At 54.0% G+C, this 17064-nt stretch overlaps 8 protein-coding genes and 1 non-coding gene across 9 annotated transcripts in view; 4 read left to right on the top strand and 5 right to left on the bottom strand.

Annotated features, from left to right (window-relative positions):
• CweA (putative GPI anchored protein) overlaps window positions 1-1015 on the bottom strand; it is a 3325-nt gene extending 2310 nt beyond the window's left edge. Inside the window, exon 1 of the mRNA XM_073734693.1 lies at window positions 20-1015. Within this exon, the coding sequence (XP_073599034.1) occupies window positions 20-896 (877 nt within the window). The 5' untranslated portion in view covers window positions 897-1015. The remainder of the gene's footprint in view (window positions 1-19) is intronic.
• A 793-nt stretch (window positions 1016-1808) lies between these two features.
• BDW70DRAFT_130559 (uncharacterized protein) lies at window positions 1809-2797 on the bottom strand. The gene has a single exon (XM_073735834.1). It carries the CDS (start codon window positions 2501-2503, stop codon window positions 1874-1876), a length of 630 nt encoding a protein of 209 aa, XP_073599033.1. The 5' UTR covers window positions 2504-2797; the 3' UTR covers window positions 1809-1873.
• Window positions 2798-3481: 684 nt separating this feature from the next.
• Window positions 3482-5887, bottom strand: BDW70DRAFT_157341 (Zn(II)2Cys6 transcription factor; the record flags this gene model as incomplete). The annotated part of the gene is made up of 9 exons (XM_073740336.1): window positions 3482-3656; window positions 3714-3772; window positions 3826-3908; window positions 3989-4378; window positions 4425-4544; window positions 4608-4860; window positions 4908-5534; window positions 5583-5749; window positions 5794-5887. The coding sequence occupies 9 exons, from the start codon at window positions 5885-5887 to the stop codon at window positions 3482-3484; spliced, it is 1968 nt and encodes a 655-aa protein (XP_073599032.1).
• A 322-nt stretch (window positions 5888-6209) lies between these two features.
• On the bottom strand, window positions 6210-8278 carry BDW70DRAFT_157340 (sugar porter family MFS transporter; the record flags this gene model as incomplete). Its single annotated transcript, XM_073740335.1, has 10 exons — window positions 6210-6487; window positions 6541-6606; window positions 6659-7286; window positions 7334-7452; window positions 7524-7578; window positions 7629-7675; window positions 7732-7921; window positions 7968-7986; window positions 8048-8167; window positions 8211-8278. 10 exons carry the CDS (start codon window positions 8276-8278, stop codon window positions 6210-6212), a joined length of 1590 nt encoding a protein of 529 aa, XP_073599031.1.
• A 945-nt stretch (window positions 8279-9223) lies between these two features.
• On the top strand, window positions 9224-10327 carry BDW70DRAFT_148178 (oxidoreductase, short chain dehydrogenase/reductase family; the record flags this gene model as incomplete). Its single annotated transcript, XM_073738827.1, has 5 exons — window positions 9224-9639; window positions 9705-9816; window positions 9872-9985; window positions 10042-10159; window positions 10290-10327. The coding sequence occupies 5 exons, from the start codon at window positions 9224-9226 to the stop codon at window positions 10325-10327; spliced, it is 798 nt and encodes a 265-aa protein (XP_073599030.1).
• On the bottom strand, window positions 10295-11714 carry aspf2 (major allergen Asp F2). Its single transcript, XM_073734692.1, has 3 exons — window positions 11011-11714; window positions 10522-10961; window positions 10295-10472 (listed from the first exon to the last, which is right to left on the bottom strand). Exons 1-3 carry the CDS (start codon window positions 11360-11362, stop codon window positions 10431-10433), a joined length of 834 nt encoding a protein of 277 aa, XP_073599029.1. The 5' UTR covers window positions 11363-11714; the 3' UTR covers window positions 10295-10430.
• A 226-nt stretch (window positions 11715-11940) lies between these two features.
• On the top strand, window positions 11941-13455 carry zrfC (putative ZIP Zinc transporter; the record flags this gene model as incomplete). The annotated part of the gene is made up of 4 exons (XM_073738826.1): window positions 11941-12134; window positions 12181-12336; window positions 12383-12632; window positions 12682-13455. 4 exons carry the CDS (start codon window positions 11941-11943, stop codon window positions 13453-13455), a joined length of 1374 nt encoding a protein of 457 aa, XP_073599028.1.
• Window positions 13456-14201: 746 nt separating this feature from the next.
• On the top strand, window positions 14202-14288 carry BDW70DRAFT_t55. Its single transcript has one exon. It is a non-coding gene; the product is annotated as a tRNA-Asp (tRNA).
• Window positions 14289-14857: 569 nt separating this feature from the next.
• On the top strand, window positions 14858-17030 carry BDW70DRAFT_148175 (uncharacterized protein; the record flags this gene model as incomplete). The annotated part of the gene is made up of 4 exons (XM_073738825.1): window positions 14858-15842; window positions 15890-15969; window position 16018; window positions 16162-17030. The coding sequence occupies 4 exons, from the start codon at window positions 14858-14860 to the stop codon at window positions 17028-17030; spliced, it is 1935 nt and encodes a 644-aa protein (XP_073599027.1).
• Between the last annotated feature and the right edge of the window lie 34 nt (window positions 17031-17064).

Here is a 17064-nt window from a genome sequence, read left to right as displayed (position 1 = left end):
TCCTCGCCCTTCTCCTGGCCTTTCTCGTTTCCATACTCCTCGCCCTTCTCTTGGCCTTTCTCCTGGCCATACTCCTTGCCTTTCTCCTGGCCCTTCTCGTTGCCATAATCCTCACCCTTCTCCTGGCCATGGTAGCCCTGGTGGCCGCCTGGCTTGACGATTGTCGTCTTGTCAACATCAACGGAGTGGTCATCCTTGTACTTTCCTGTGAATGACGAGGAGAACTTGTTCACGTCGGCGAGGAAGGCGGCGCTGCCGACATCGTCGCCACTGGGCCCGTCGATGACGGAGGAGTGTTGGCGACGCCAGTGCGGCTTGACAATGGTGTTCTTGTCGACGTCGACAGAGTGGTTGTCCACGTACGACTCTTTCACAGACGAAGCGAACTCGTTTAGTGTTGGAATGTCCGCGACGTTGCCGATGTTGTCACCGGACGGGCCGCCGATGACGGTGGGCTTATGGGGCACCTCGGGGAAGTTGTCGCCACGACGGTGATGGTGGTGGTTAGGCTTGATGATGGTGGTCTTGTCAATGTCCACCGAGTGGTCGTCCTTGTAGTCCTCGTTGACCTCGGACGAGAACGTGTTGACACTCGCGGCAGCAAAGCCGTTGCCAATATCGTCGCCGCTGGGACCACCAATGACACTTGGACCGGGTCCCCCAGCGACCCGTTTGTGATGGTCATGACCAGGGGGGTACACCTTGACCTCGTGCTCGAGCTCGAAGGAGTGGTCATCCTTGAAGTCGTCGTTAACGGTGCTGGTGGCCGTGTTTTTCGTGGGAATGGAGGCATGGTTGCCGACATCAGCACCGCCGGGGCCGCCCATAACCTGAACCTGGGCGCCCGCAGTGGCGGCCAGCACGGCTAGAGGAATGCCACTGTGAAGTCCTTTCATCTCGCTAAATTACTGACTAGTTGTCGTCGTCGGGGATGGTAATACTATAGAAGATCTGAAATGAGTGACTGGGGCCGGCTCGCCAAACAACAAGATACAAACAATATAAACCGAAAGTGTCGAAAGTGTCGAAGAAAGGTCGCCTCTGCTCAAGTCCTCCGTTGCCAGCGGCTCTGTTGCACCTTTTATCAGGCGCTTTAGGGTATGGGCCCAGGCATTCAGGGAGGCATGTTAGCAGCATGCCTCAGGGGCACACCGGCATGCGACACTGGCGAAGCCATGGATCCTGCGTTAGAAATGCGCGCAAGAATGAAAGCAGCCGACAGCAGCAAACAGCAGCGCGTCTAGCACAGAAAGGGTCCAGAAGAGTACCGCTTGGCAAAGTGAACGAGCATTCCAAGTCCCTCTACTCAAGATTTGTGCGAAGGGATGGCCCCTTGACTGACAATACAGCCGACGCGTCTGCAGGATTCCAGAATACGGGGTCCAGGTACAGGTTCAGGTACGAGAACAGGTCCAGTCATGTTACAGGTCGGTCCAGGCACAGAATCTACTAATGTCATTATCGTCCATCTACCAAGATAAAAATAAATACTGCTAGAATGTATCCCGTCATCGACATTCCTTCCTCATCGGAGGGGGAAGAAACTTCCTATCAAGGAGTTGTTCTCCAGAGCCGATCAGTCCGCAGACCGAAGGCAACTCGTCGCCGTAGGAAAGGCTGAACGACGGTCGTGGCAGGCTCTGTTAGCTTTTTCGATGTATGGGAGGAAAAAAAGAAAAAGAGGAAAGAATGTCGGAAAATCTCAGAATTTATCTGTGGCTGGACCCACGTGCTCGGGCCGACTATTCCGGCGCTAGTAGAATGATATAGCCACCTGAGGCCTCTAAGGCACCAAATGGGATCAACACTGGATCTATACAATTCATTGGTTCATATCAGGTACAAGAACAAGACACCGACCCCCAGAAGACAATCAACGGATCTGCTCAGTATGGTTTTCTCCCCTCCAGACTCCCCCTCCCACGGCTGCCGTGATCCCCAGCGCGACGGCCACCATACTCCCCACCAGCAAAATCGCGATCGCTATCTTTACGGCCATGCGCTGCCCGTCGCTCAGTCCGCTCAGACAGTCGCAGTATTTCTTCTTCCGCACCCAGAGTTTTAGCTTCGTTCTTGAGTCTCTGCCCTCAGTCTGTCCCTCTTCTACATCATAGAGCCGTCGCCACGGCGGGCGTTGGCCCTCAATATCGTCGATTGGGCTCCCGACGCCGACAGGGATGCTCTTCGACCGTTTCCGTTGGGGGGCAAGTCTAGCGAGCTTGGAAGAGGGTGTTGCATGGCGGTAGAATGGGGAGTAGGGCTTTGCGCCGACAGAGGGATCGTATTCTTCGAGTGTTTGTTGGGGGTGTTCGGGTTCGAGTGATGATGAAGAATCCACGTCGGGCGGCTTTTCCTGGACGGAGACAGCGAGAACTATCGGTTCCTGATCTGGGTTTGACTGTTTCTTTTCGTCTGCTGCTAGCTTTTGTGACTGTTGTGGTGATGCTGGTGGTGGCGTCGTTTGTTTGGGTTCTTCCTCGCTGAGTCCTGGGGAAGACGTCATGGTTGCGGGGTGACTGGCTGCGCGAAGAGAAGTATTTGAACCGCAGACCTTAGGCCAACACAAAGTAGATGATACTATCAAGAAAACGTGTAACTGCCAATGCCATCAGCGCTGGTAGAGCTGTTTGGCAACTGGGAAGACGACGTTCAGTCCCAATCGGCCTAGAGGCCGCTTCCTTAAGCGCAGTTCGGCCTCAATTTCCGTGGCTGCAGGCGCATTTTGGGCGTTGGCAGGGCAATCGAGCACAGCATCTGGACTCTCGTTTACTTTTAACCTTTCTTCATTGCAATGTCGTTTCTGGGCTCGCCTGGTGCTTGTGTTCCGTTGCTATCCATTCTCACACACTGGCTTCGTGTTTCGTCCACAAAAAAGCTTATCGGCCCCATAACATTTTCCATACAGGAATCAGGGCAGTCTTCTTTTTCTACTCTCATGAGACTCGAAAAATAGTAGAAATCCCAAGCTCATTCAGCAGGGGGGTCTCCAGCTCCACTTTCCAGCCCTTCAAACAGGTCGACCTTAGCTCCTCGGTGTGCAAACAGTATCACGGAGCCTTTCAGGTCGTACAATTGGTACTACCTCTGACCTCAATACACGGCGCAATATCTATTGCTCCAAGGTTGACTCGCATTCCAGACCCTCTTGCATGCTGCAGGTGATCCAAACACCCAGCTAGGGGTGAGACATACGGGCCCCTTGATTCTCGGTCAGCGCGCTGCGGAATGCTCAACGTTGGGAGAATGCACTTCTGAGAAGGGGGAAAATAATAGAAGAAAGAGATATAGATGTCCCTGGCTTTGATTGAGAAAGTTAGGTTAGTTTCCGGACTTGTTGTGAGAAGTGTATATTAGAGAGATAAACTCCTGGTCAGTTAGGGCTATACCATTAACCTCCCCTACCGTAATCATAACGGGTATCAATTCCTAGGCGTTCATAAAACCATTTAAATCATAAGCACAGGATTTAGGAAGTAAACCGCTACTCCCCATCATCCCCCCAGAACTCGCGTAGATCCTCCACCCGCCATGCTGTCGCCCACCCCGTCTCGCGCTCGATCCTCGTCAGCGTCTCCACGATCGCCCCGTGCTCTGAATGATGCGACATAACCTTGCCTGCGATCCAGAGCGGCTGTAGAGCATTTGTCCAGCAGCCACTGTGCAGCTTAGTGACACCGCTTCAGGTCCCAGGGGAAGAGGACGGATTAGCTTACTGGTGGGCGTTGGACGCAGAGATGGCGCAGATCTGGCGCGCGTGCCAAAGGACGGATTTCTGAAGTGATCTTAGTATGATTCTGGTCAAAGATGGAAAAGGAACAATAGTACCGGTCGTCGAACAAGAGATAGAGTCTTCGGTTTCCGCTGGAGAAGAAGTAGAGCGCAGGTATGGTAGAGCTGGTTGCCAGATACTATGGGCGTTGCGTCAATATCATCCATGTCTTCAGACGGGCGGTCATAAGGTTAGAAGACTAGGAATGGGAAAACATACTAGCAGCCCCGTTTGCATACAGGACCGTCGGGAACGGCCTCTCTCTTCCCCAATCAGCTGAAGTCGCCGTCGACACGCTGAAAATCGACTTCATCTGGCTCGGCCGATTCTCATACCACTGCTCTACTGCCTCGAACAGGCGGCTCCACCGCGCAACATAACAGTCACTATTATCGTCCGGACTGCAAGGGTATGAGGGTGACGAGCCCGGCGGGCGACGGAACAGTACGCCCAGAGTTTGTGCGCACAGATACACGGTGTAGTTGGCGTAGGTATCGTGGTCAGAGGCGATGAAGAGCTGCGTTGCGTCGGCTGGGTTCATATCACTCGGGATCCAGCGGTAGATCGGAATGATGGTTTCTTCTTCGGAAATGAGGCCGCCGCAGACGTCTACTCAGGTTAGTTTCTGGCTCATCAGAGAGGTTGGATTGAGTACCCATTCGAGCAAAGCACCAGAATAGAGCCTGCTCCTCTTTACCGGAAAAGCCGTTTATCTCGGCTGCTTGGATGAGATAAGCGCAGCCGTCTAGATGGCGGCGCCATTCTTTGGGGTTGCCTGACAACGCCATCAATAACTTCTTACCAGATATATTTATAAAATTAGAGAGGACGGACATACAGCTCAGCATCTCCAAGACACAGAGAATAACGCATGATGCGATCACGGGCGTCGACTTGCTTTCCAGCTCCGGCAGGAGCAGATGAATGGCCTCCTGGTATAGAGACAGGCTCTCCGACTGGGACTTTTCGTTCTGCTTCCGCTCCATCTGGCGGGCTGAGAGGGCGAGGATGGAGTAGCGCAGGTGCGGCGCCGATTTGGCCATGTGGGGGAACGTCGACGCGAAATGGTGGTGGCTGTCGAACATATCCAGCTGGTCGGGTCAGCACATCTTCATGAACCCTCGACGGGGCTGCATACCCAGAGGCAGATCTCGTTCAGATAGTTCTGCCATAGGATATTTTCCCTGTCCGGCGACAGCTCGAACCGGCCTGGCCTGGCCCGCTCGCTCGCTCGATGATCCGGCGCAGGATAATACAGACCTGTAGGTGAGGCAGCTCGACTGGGTGTGTCAGGGCGTGCTGTCCAGAGTTGGCGGTTGCGTAGGGTCGTATGCAGCGCCTCGTAGGCCGATCCTGGCAGGAAGACGTCGTCGGCTGGGTTGTCGAGGTTGGAAAAGACGCTGGAGTGGAGAAGGGGCGGTGTCATGCCAGGGTAAGACTGAGAAAGGCTGCGCAGGGCAGTCAGTTCGTCAACTATCAGCTCTGGAGAAGATATATATGAATGACCGAGCTCGTTGGTGAACTGGGTCGAGTCGGAGGAAGAGGTGAGGTCTTTGGCCGTTTCCATATGCCCTGGGCTCGGGAAGGGCTCGTCTGGTCCTTGAGCTGGCCGCAGAATCTCGGGCCCTGCACGGCCCGAGGACGATGACTCTAGAGCCTGCTCTGAACCTGGTGATGTGACCTCGTCCCTGGCTGGCGTTTTCTCCTTCTCTCTGCTGGCATCATTCTTGCCCTCCTTCCGGCGAGTTGGCTCTACAGCCAGGATCTGCACCGTCAGCGCCTCTCTACCACCATCTTCCCTATATCTCCATACCTTGAACCTTTCTTTCTGCCGTGACGGCCGGCTAATGGCCTGGCTCATCGACGGATGCTCTGGCTCCAGCACCTTGATGTTGGCATCGCGAAACGCCCCGTAGACGCGCCACTGGCAGCGGTCCCCTCGACGTTTACACCCTGTGCAAGTTGGCTTGGCCTCGTCGCCTATATTGTCAGCGCATACTATCTTCTACATTGTCCTAACGTACATTTTCTCCTGCGCCGACTGCAATTCAAACAGCCGGTGCGAGTCCGCTTGCGGGGTAAAGAACGGGAAGAGTCCCCATGCTCAGCAGGGTTCATATTAATATCCATAACAACGTATCAAGAGAATGAGACGGATTCCTTTTTGTTTAAGAAGGTCCCAACACACGAAGATCCAGAATTACTTAAGAGGGGAATGCAATGCACGGCGCGAAGAGAATTTGCCTGTTCAGGAGTGCGCAAGCGCAGCGCAGTGGAGAACGGAGGATAGTCGGACAATGTCCGATCCCAAAGGAGTAGTGAGAGACATAAAATAATAAATAAAAAAACAAGGTCTGGAGAAATAGAGACTGTTTTACCCACTTGGCGAGTCAGTTCTGTTGCCACTGCCGAAATCTTTATCCGGGGAAAAATGATAGCATCACTCCACATGCTGCACCTCTGCGTCTCCCATCTTCTCCTGCAGCCGATGCTCCGTATCACCAGCCACTCCCATCGAGGCATCCCAGTGCAGCCGCACCTTCTCGCCCGTGAAGAGGCGATCGATCTGTTCGAGAGTGAGGTTGCGTGTCTCCGGGTAGAGGAAGTAGATGACCGGCAGAAAGCAAAAGTTGAAGACGGCAAAGTAGATGTACGTGCGGTAGCCGATGCTGGAGATGCTGACTGGAGTAATTTCGACGACAAGAAAGGTGAAGATCCCTATTACTATTAGCCTGGAAGATGACCTGGAACGAGCAATAGTCGGATTGTACAATTTGTTGCCGTCGCCAGTGCAGCGGTGCGAGTTCGGATGGCCAACGGGGCATATTCGGCTGGGACTATGTGAAAACAGTCAGTCTTAGCAATTAGGGATCTGGAGCCAAAGCATACGCAGCCACGGGACGGCGAGCAGTCCCACTCCGAAGAAAAAGTTGAACAGGAAGAGCATCACAGTGGCCACAATACCGGCCGAGAAGCCGCCGTCATAGACGGTGCCAGCCAGGATAGCCATGCAGGCGCACTGCCCAGCAGCAGCAAAGAGCATAAGCTTGCGACGGCCGAGTCTGTATTGATCAGTTTTCAGGGTAACAGGATAGGCAAGGCAGGCAGGAGGCAGGATAGACAAATACCGGTCAATGGCCCAAACAGGCACAAATGTCGACAAAAAGTACGCGACTCCATTGAACCCAGCCAGCAGTAGAGCCAGGTTATGCGTCATGCCGACCGACTGCTCAAAGATCACGGTGTTATAGTAGGTAATGAGGTTCACGCCCGACAGTTGCTGCATCATCTGGCCGCCCATAGCCAACAGTGTTCGATGCCGGAACCGCTGCGGTCCATCCGTGAGGAGCATCTTGAACGAGCCCTCTGCGGCCGCTTGCCGCTCTTCAGCCATAGTCCGACTGATCTCCGCCATCTCCATGTTGACGACTGGGTCGTCTTGGTTGATGAGGCGGGCATTGGGTTGGACGGACCAGAGGACCTGACGGGCGTCGGCGTGGCGGTCATGGGCGATGAGCTGGTTCGTCAACGCTGTTTGTGCGTGGATGGACAGTGGCTACTCACCCAGCGAGGGGACTCGGGCAGAACGAGGACACCGAGGAAGGTGACTATGGCAAAGAGGATCTGCAGGGCAAGAGGAAAGCGGAATTGGGATTCATTGTTGACGTAGCTCATGCCGTAGTCTGGTAATGGTTAGTATAGCAGATGAGCAGGCCTAAAGGCTAGCAAAATAATAGCAGATGCGCTTACGCACCAACCCAGTACGCCGTCATCACGCCAAAGATGTTGATGACCAGCTCGATTGCAAGCTGCAGAGATCAGCATCGTCCATCAATCGACAACCAGCAGACGAACGAACCCCTTTCCCCCTACTAGACGCTTTGCTCAGCTCTGAATGCCACACGGCTACCTCAGTCAGCACCCAAGCGCCCAATGCTCTCGCTATCTCTGAAGAAACCTACGTATAGTGCTCGTGTTGAGCCCATTTCCGACCCCTGCCACAATACGCCCAACGATCATCTGCGGAATGCCATACGAGGTGGCCTGGAGCACTGCGCCAATAGACAAGATCACTGAACCCGCCATGATACACCACCGCCGGCCGAGCCGCTCGCCAACAAGGAGGGACATGATCGCGCCGAAGAAGCAGCCCTGTCTTTACTGTTAGTTTGTGCGGACACTCGGATCCGGTACGAACAATCTCATAGATGGCAACCCTGGCATCACGGTCAGTCACGCCCTCTTCAACCCCGGTAGACCATATGGAGGAAAACATACACTGTTCCCTGCAACGAGGAGTTCCCATGTCCTCCCGCGGTCGTGTCAATTTCAGGGAATACACGGACAAAGGCATCGCCGGTCAGAAGACCAGACATGACACCTTGGTCGTATCCGAATCTGAATTGTCAGCGGCGGAGCCTCAACGAATGGGTATACTCACAGCAAGAAACCGCTACCGGCTGTGGCCGTGATGGCCAGGCTCAGTGGCTTCCCGACGAGAAAAGGCATTTTCAACAATCTTATAAGTATAGACTGCGCTAAGAATGGGCGCTTCCGACACCGGCGGACAGTCTATATATACGAACCCGGAAAAAGCTCGGCTCTCTAACCGTCCAACTTGGGGTAGCCTGCCGTGGGGGTAGGTTGACGGCGTGGCGCTGGCCACCCGGGGATTGCGGGTCATCTGGGGGCTTGCCCTGACGTCGAGTCATTATCTAAACTCTGCACTCTGTAGCCTAAGCCTAGATCCGAGATTTAGATCGGCAGACAGCTGTAACCCTGAGTGAACTGCCTGTGTGCTGTTTGCATACACCCTACCTCTACCCTACACAGCCCTAACTACGAACAATCACAGCCTGCTCTGAACAGAACAAACCCCAATATCTCACAGATGAATGCGAGCTGTTCGAGATCTCATTTGCCATACTCATAATGTTTCGTGATCAGGTTCCTCCAGGCTTCTCCAACTAAGTGGATCGCCTCGGACAACCCCCGGCCCTAAAGATCCCTCAACATTTCCTAATCCGGAAAAATTAAGCACTCCTGCAAGGACTAGTCTTCTGGCACAGGTCACTAGCCAAACAGTGGTATATACTCACTGCCCTGTGCTAGGAACGAGATTTTCAATATGCTGGCCGTCCCAACCCACCTGCCCGAACAAGCAGTGTAAAGCACACCGGCATGCCGTGGAACCTGCTACGTATCGACCCTCCGCATATCAAACCCTACTCTAGCAGTACAATTCACCGACGGGAGCTCATATCTCCTAGTTTAGTTATCACATACGCATACGGATATGAGCCAGCACATATAAAATCGAATATCATATCTCCAATTTCTTACAGTATCTCTTATAATCCTTCCTTTCCCCTTCACATCCACAACCACATTCAGCCCCTGATCTTCAGGTCCACTAGTCAACCTGTACAGGCCGAACACAAGGTATACATCACAATGTCCCCCATCGTCCTCCCTTCTGAGCCCACCGCGCAGCCTGCAAGCCCCCTCTTTGCCCTCACAAACCGCACGATCGCCATCACCGGCGGCGGGCGCGGCCTCGGCATCACCCTCACAAGCGCAGTCCTAGAAGCCGGTGGTGATGTCGCCTGCTTGGACCTCCTGCCTGCTCCCAGCGCCGAAGAATGGGCAGCCGTGCAGAAACTCGCGGCCGCAAGGGGGCTACAAGCAACGTATGTCCAGTGCGATGTGACAGATGAGGTTGCGGTCCAGGCGGCACTAGAAAATATTGCAGCCGTTGGGCTTGAGCGAGGGATGCCGCTTAGAGGGTTGATTACCTGCGCGGGGATACAGCAGATGGTCCCGGCCTTGGAGTATCCGGTTGAGCTTTGGAGGAAGATGTTGGATGTCAAGTATGCTTTTTCAAGTATTTTTTTTATGGAATTATCGAGGGAAGGGCCTGAGCTAATGCTCTTAGTGTTGTCGGGACGTTTATTCCTGCTAAGCACTGTGCGCAAATTTTCAAGCAACAGGGGACGGGAGGAAGCATTGTGATGATTGCGTCCATGTCTGGGCAGATCGCGAACCGGGTATGTCGTCTTCTCAGCCATCGTCTAAGAGACACCAGAAGGCTAATGTCGATAGGGCTTAACATGCACCGCCTACAACTCCTCCAAAGCTGCTGTGCACCAGATGTGCCGCTCTGTCGCGCAGGAATGGGGCCAGTACGGTATCCGCGTAAACACATTATCCGCGGGTGTACGTCTCCATCACATTTTTCTCTAGATGAAGTCTCTGCTAATTCTGTTGCGTAGTACATCCGCACAGCCATGACAGACGCGCTCTTGGTAGCCAAGCCCGAAGTCGAGGAGACGTGGATGCGCGGCGCCCTGCTCGGCAGACTCGGTGTCCCTGACGACTTCAAGGCGCCGAGTGTGTATATGTTGGCAGATGGGAGCGGGTTTATGACGGGAGCGGATCTGAGGGTCGATGGAGGGCATTGTGCTTCTGCGTGATTATTGATAATAAGAATAGACTGATAGACATATATTAATCCATTAAGGTGGGGTAAACGAGTGGTCATCCAAGTTTGCATCATAGATCGTATAAAGTTCTTTTCTCTTTCTCAGGGGATGAGAGGACGGGGAGCAGCCGCAGAAAATAGTTAATGTGTCATGGCACGAATCGTCTTAAGGTGGGTGACTTAGGTGCAGTGCAGCTCTCCACCTTCATGAGTATGGCAATTCTATGCGTTGTTAGCTCCAGAGCTGTCACCAAACAGCACATTCGCTCACCTCAGGAATCTCCTCCTCGGCAGCCTCGTCCTCCTGATCATCCTGGGCAGGCTCCTCAGTCTGTTCTTCACCCTGGCCATCATTCTCTTCCTCTCCACCAACACACCCAATGCCTGGGACCACAACATCATATGCATACACCTCAAGCGCAAAGTACTGAAGGGTCTCCGAGTCATGCACAGCTTCTGTCCGATTCCCCTCCGCCAGCTCCAAAACGCCCTCGTATCCATCCGCGTAGTGTTCAACCAAGCCCTGTCCTATAGCAGGCATGTGGTACAGTCGGTGCAGCAAATCACCAGCCCAGAAGGTGTTTGTCTCCCACTCAGAGATGGTATATCCCTGCGAGCACATTGTGCTCAGGGACCGACGAGTGGTGTAGCTGAGTTCGCAGATGACGGTCTCATCGCTGGCGTTCTCGCCGCGCCAATGGCCGCCCCAGCCTGTGAACGTTAGCTTCGAACACACAAGGCAGGGGCTCTCTATGCTTACCCTCAAGAGCACAGTTGCCGTCGGGGTTGTCGCAGCGGAAGAGGACATTATCTGGGTTTCCGTTGATGATGATGTCGTATGCTCCGATGGCGGTTAGAGAGGGCCTGTCGCCAAAGTACTTGCGATAGATGGCGCTCTCATTGCCCCAACGGAGGATGTGGTCTTTGGCGTGCTCAGTAAGGGTCACGGTCTCCTGGAGAGCAGTGGCTAGCTGGCGCTGTTCGGTGGCATTGCAGCTGTGGTGGATGGGGAAAGGAGACTTGATCGGGTCCTCCAACGGCAACGGGGTTTGCTGAGTGGGAAGAGCTGTGATTGAGGCGCAGAGGGCCAAAGTGAGAGCGAGGAGCTGCATATTAAAAGCTGAACGTGCGTCTGCTCTGGGTTTCAAGCTCGACCGCTGTCAGTCTGCAGGCACATGAAAGGCCGCCATGCTGACGGTATTTATACCTTTCGCTCTTCCTCAATCCTCGAGTACCCTTGGATCCGGAAGAGATGGAACTTCTTGGGTCCCTCGTATCTTCTGATGCCTTGTGTATGGCATCACTTTGCATCCCACGTTCTGCCAAGCAGCCAAGGCCACCAGAGGACCCTGGGGACGACGGGCTAAACTGCAAGAAAGAAACTGCCCGGCGCATTTCTCCACTGTCAGAGGGTCAGATCTGTCACGGCCCTGCTGTTGGCACTTGGCACAATCAAGTCCCTTGGCGGAACGCTTGGCGTGTGTACCTTGGTGGTTAGCAGGATGGAAACTGCAACACTCACCGATGATGCGTGGGAAGATTCTTCTATGGTGTCCAGATCATGATTCTGCTGCTCTGATACCTTGTGGACAGTGGTGTTAAATACTCTGAGCGGTTCTCGCTGGGTCCTGTCAGAAGCTCAAGCACAGACTCATATTGTGAACATTTTGCTTCTTGTGTAGTACGAGCCATGAGAATCCTTCTTCCCATTTTGGCCACTGCCAGCCTTGCCCATGCTGTGTCCATCACCGGCTGCCACAAGCATGGTGACGATGTATACTGTTTGACCGAAGACGGCGGCGAGGTGCAGGTACTTTTAGATAATCCACCGGCCGGAGACCCTCCCTCTGAATATACCGACTGCCACGAGCACGGAAGCATATGGTAAGCACTCACCGTCTAGCCTCCCCACCCTGGCTGACCGCAGTAGGTACTGTGTCGATGCAGAAGGAAACGATGTCGAGATCCTGGGAGAAATAACCGACAGCTCCACCACCACGAACAGTACCAGCGGAGAGACCACGACTACCGAATCGACGGAAGAGAGCACGGAAGGGGAGAACTGCCATTTCCACGCAGGCGTAGAGTAAGGGCTTCTTCCATCCGCTGTCGCATAATTATTGACCAGACAGGCACTGTCTCGCCCCCGGGGAATCAGAAAGTGGTGGCAGCACCAGCGAGTCGTCATGCGGGATCCAGACTCGAGATTATGATATGCCCCTGCGTATCGGGACACTCTTTGTCGTCCTCGTCACCAGCTCCATTGGTGTCTTCCTCCCTATGGGCCTGGTGAAGCTTCCGTCCGCGACCATCAATGTCTGGGCGTCCACCATTATCAAACAGTTCGGTACAGGTGTCATCCTCTCGACCGCATTCGTTCACGTGAGTCACATCCATCATACCCTCTCTGGAAGAAAATTAACCAGACCAGCTCTACACACACGCAGATCTCATGTTCGGCAACGAGTGTCTCGGCGAGCTCGACTACGAGGCCACCACATCGGCCGTCGTGATGGCCGGTATCTTCCTTTCCTTCCTGACCGAGTATCTGGGCCATCGTTTTATTCTCGCCCGCGCAGCCCGTTCCGCCGAACAATCCCAGCCAACCGAGAATGGCTCGAACATCTCCAAGTCCGCGGCCGAGCAAGAACCGCAGCCGCATCACCACGCCACTCTCGCCGGCCTGGGCCACCATCACGGCGGTGACCCAACTAACCCCAACACAAAGCTCTCCGTGCTGGTCATGGAGGCCGGAGTCATATTTCACAGTATCCTCATCGGGGTAACCCTCGTCGTCGCGGGCGACTCATTTTACAAGACCCTTCTCGTCGTGATTGTTTTCCACCAGTTCTTCGAGGGACTGGCGCTAGGAGCCCGGATCGCGCTTCTGCCAGGCCGTACGTTCCCTAGCAAAGCGATCATGGGCGGTGTCTTCGCGCTCATCACGCCAATCGGTATGGCGATTGGCATGGGTGTGATCCACTCCTTCAACGGGCAGGATCGCCAGACGCTCGTCGCACTGGGCACCCTCGATGCCCTCTCCGCCGGTATCCTTGTCTGGGTGGGCGTTGTCGACATGTGGGCACGCGACTGGGTTATCGAAGGAGGCGACATGTTCAGCGCTCCGTTGGGGCACGTTGCAGCGGGCGGTATCTCAATGGTTGCCGGCATGGTCTTGATGGGCGTCTTGGGCAAGTGGGCTTGATCATGTTGCTGGTCGACATTGGTATTGAGAAAATCCGGGATAGAGTCCGTGAGGGCATGGCGCGTTGGTTCAGCTCAAAACACCCCTTGCGTGGCTTGGCTGGGGGACGCTGTGTTGGGCCCGGCCAACCGCGTTGGGTAGGCTGATCTCCTGAATTACGGCATCTCGAGATACCCCGCCGATTATTCGATTCTCAAGTTATGAGAGTATACGGAGGAATTCGAGCACGATATATTCGGGTAGCCTGAAGTCTGAGAGGCCGGTTCTATAGATAGAGTGAAGTAGGAACATCGCTGTCGCGCGAGTAAGCGGTCCGTTTGTGTTTAGCAGCGCAACATCACCTTCACTACCGCGTCTGAAATGGTTAGTTTGGTTAGCTTAACTGCCTCTCAATTGTTCTCACGAGCATATCTCCAAATGCTGCATGTAGTCATTGTAGCTGTTGTGGATCAAACCCAATTCATGTTGACGAGGATGTAGCGGGAGGGATGATTCCACAATCATTGTCGAAATATATAATGAAGCATGGCGGAAACCCGTGATCTATAGTAAGGGTGAGCCACCGCAACCACCTACTGAACATAGCTCAACTGCTGAGGGTTGGCATCATGTTGATGCAATATACGTCCAAAATTATACAGATTAGTGGCGATGGATGTTCTTGGAGATTTGGAGCCCGATGGCTGTGCTTCTATTTAATTAAAAAACCTCATATTGCAGAGTATAAGAAGCCCTTCAACAAGAAGTCCTCGATGGTCTAACGGTCATGATTTCCGCTTGTCACCTAACAGGAACAAGCGCGGGAGACCTGGGTTCGACTCCCAGTCGGGGAGATTACTTTTTGATCCCTCATTTTGTTTTCCGTCCTAATCAATTACTTCCTTTCGAATTACTCGCGCGAATTGATTTCTCCTAATGCCGAATTATGCACCTCGGCAGTTAAACAGACACTCTGCATCAGCTGTGCTACCCTTAAGACTCTAGTTCGACCCTGTTCAACAAGTTTTTGCTTCGCCTGCGGTTCAATGCCTCTAAACCCTGCTCTGGTCATCTTCCCATGCATACACCACCGCCGGTTCCATCACCATACAGCGGCTGATGATTATATACTTAGTCTGACGAAGATGAAGATGCGTTGGGCGTTGGGGCTGTTTGTTGGTCAGGTTCCATGGTTGATGTATTGCAGCCAGCCAAATAATGTTGTGGAGTGAATGTTTGGGCTGAACTGCCGAGGTTCACGGTACAGTACAGTACCGGCAGGTCAATGATTATAATATCAAACCACAATCTGCACCTCTCTAATTGAACACAACACGGCTCATCGCGCCCAGTACGGTAGGCTGAGCGATGAAGAAGCACTCCAATTCTGCAATTTGAAAAGCCTACTCGTACATGAAACGAAATGAAGCCCCGCGGACCGCGTCGAGCAGGACGCCCCCGTCTTGAAGCCAGCAGCGACACCGTCCATTCCGATGATCGTCGGGCTCAGATTCGTCGCGCCCAGCGCACATATCGACTGAAAAAGGAAGCCGTTTTTCGAAACGCGACGGCTAGAGCCGAGCAGCTTGAAGCGAGATTGCGCACTGCCGTTGAACAGGTAGCCTTGCTGTCCGAGGCCGCCGTAGAGACGCAACTGCATCATTCTCATCCTGAGTTCTATGCGCGTCTGAGGCGTCTCAATGGGATTCTAATCAATGGTGGTGATAGTCCTACCGATGCGAGTTGCACTGAGCTATCGCCGGGCTCATCCGGACATCAAGTGCCAATGTTCAATGCCGAAGTCCAATCCCCCAGACAATCCCCACCTTCCCTTTCCCCTCCTCCTCCACTTCCAGCCAGACAGTACACGTACGCATTCCAGGAAGTGCGCTTTGCTCGTCGGTTACAGCGATACTGTCTTGAGCACGCGTATCGTGTCTTTGCGGACCCCCGGTCGAATCCGCGTGAGATCTACCGCATGTTCCGGCTCGTCCCCTGCGTGAGGGACCGGGGAAAGACCCAGCCGCGCTTTCGGCAGCTCTTGATGGGCGGGCGCACGGATCCTCTGGAAGTGCCAAGTCTACCGTTCTACAATGTCGGTGGCGCGGGTTCGCATTTCCCGGATCTCGACGAGGAGGGGAATGCGATCTACCCGGTCAATAGTAGGATGCCGAGGCGGGTGCTGGGGGTGTTGCCGTGGGACGAGCTGGGAAGGGGAAATGTAGAGGCTTTGGAGGTTCATGGGCTTGGTGGGGAATGGTTCGACAGCCGGGACGTGGAAGGGTATCTTAAGCTGCACGGGGTGGACGTGAACGGGGGTTTATTTCCCATGCAGCACATACCAAATGGCGCAGCAGAGAGAGTTGGCAGTCAATCCTATGTTCTGGATGTTGAGGGGTTCTTTTCACGTGAGTTTTCTCACTCTTTGCAATTCTTCCCATGCTCATGGCTTCAGGGCTTCTCCCGGGGCTCGTCATCCTCGGCCGCGCGCCTGGGTTCAAGAAGACAGATGTCAGGCACGCGTTGCAAGCTTCGGTAAAGCGATCTGACCATATATAACCGGGCGATCATCCTATCCATTAGTGTTCGGCTGGGGTTGTACCTCGGAGTTCTTGGCCGATTACAATATCACATAGGGAGGACATGATTGCATTATAATCTGCAGACTGTCTGATATCAAGTCCTGAGCCGGCTTCTTACTGCCACCCTATGATATTGGAGTACTAGCCAGCATGACTACACTCAAAGACCAAATTGCCGTCGAGGCTATTGACACGGACTGTTACCGCTCCGTCCTCCCCCCAATACGCATGGGCAATCTCGCCGACTGGGCTTACGGCGGCAACATCCTCGCTATTGCAGTCCAGGCCGCCTATGCAACCATCACAACAGGCCAGCACCTGTACTCTATCAGCGGCTATTTCGTGCGGCCCGCCAGCCCATCCCAAAAGCTGATCTGCCGCATTGAGCGCGTCCGCGACACACGGACCTTCCAGACACGACAAATACGCGTGGTCCAGTCCGGGAAATCCGAACAGCTATGTCTGATTGCAACGGCAGATTTCCATATTGATGAGCCGGATGAGATGGTGAACTACTCCGCTCGTCCGCAGCTCCCCGTCCCGACATCCCCGGCGGCAGAAACAGGAACAGAGAACACGCCAGAACCCGGACTCTATCGGATCATTAATATGCTGATGGAGGTCCGTCCGCACCAGGGTGACCGGAATGGGAAAGACGTTTCGGATATCGTCTCGGCTGAGCGGTTCCGAGTCTACGACGCTCTTCATACAGAGGCTGACCGGATCGCTGCCCTTGCGTTCTACATGGACCGCGGGCTTGCGTATATCCCGGCGACCCATTCAGGTTACAGCCTGTCTCAAGCCAGTGCCTGTGCGACTCTTGACTTTGCGCTGCGGATGCTGACGCATCATATTTATCTGCAGGACTGGCATGTTAGCGAGCGACAGACCTGTGGCGCGGAGAATGCGCGTGCGCTTGGCGAGGGAAGGGTTTTCAACAGGGATGGCCGGCTGCTGGCGAGTATGACACAGACGACGATTTTAAGGCCGAAGAAGGGTGTTTCGAGAATTTGACGTTGCTTTCCCGTTAGACTTATGTTTATCACTT

Source organism: Aspergillus foveolatus (genome assembly GCF_047715535.1).
Source record: "Aspergillus foveolatus strain CBS 279.81 unplaced genomic scaffold BDW70scaffold_8, whole genome shotgun sequence".
Classification (NCBI taxonomy): Eukaryota; Fungi; Ascomycota; class Eurotiomycetes; order Eurotiales; family Aspergillaceae; genus Aspergillus; species Aspergillus foveolatus.
Note: the sequence above shows the minus strand (reverse complement) of the source record. Positions and strands in the feature narration are given on the sequence as shown.

Excerpts from the sequence above, each read along its gene's own strand:
- aspf2 (XM_073734692.1), bottom strand. The coding sequence starts at position 11,362 with ATGCAGCTCCTCGCTCTCACTTTGGCCCTCTGCGCCTCAATCACAGCT. Across the intron at positions 10,962-11,010 it reads CGGCAACTGTGCTCTTGAGG|GCTGGGGCGGCCATTGGCGC; the intron begins GTAAGCATAGAG and ends TAACGTTCACAG. Across the intron at positions 10,473-10,521 it reads CCGAGGAGGAGATTCCTGAG|AATTGCCATACTCATGAAGG; the intron begins GTGAGCGAATGT and ends AACAACGCATAG.
- BDW70DRAFT_130559 (XM_073735834.1), bottom strand. The coding sequence starts at position 2,503 with ATGACGTCTTCCCCAGGACTCAGCGAGGAAGAACCCAAACAAACGACG.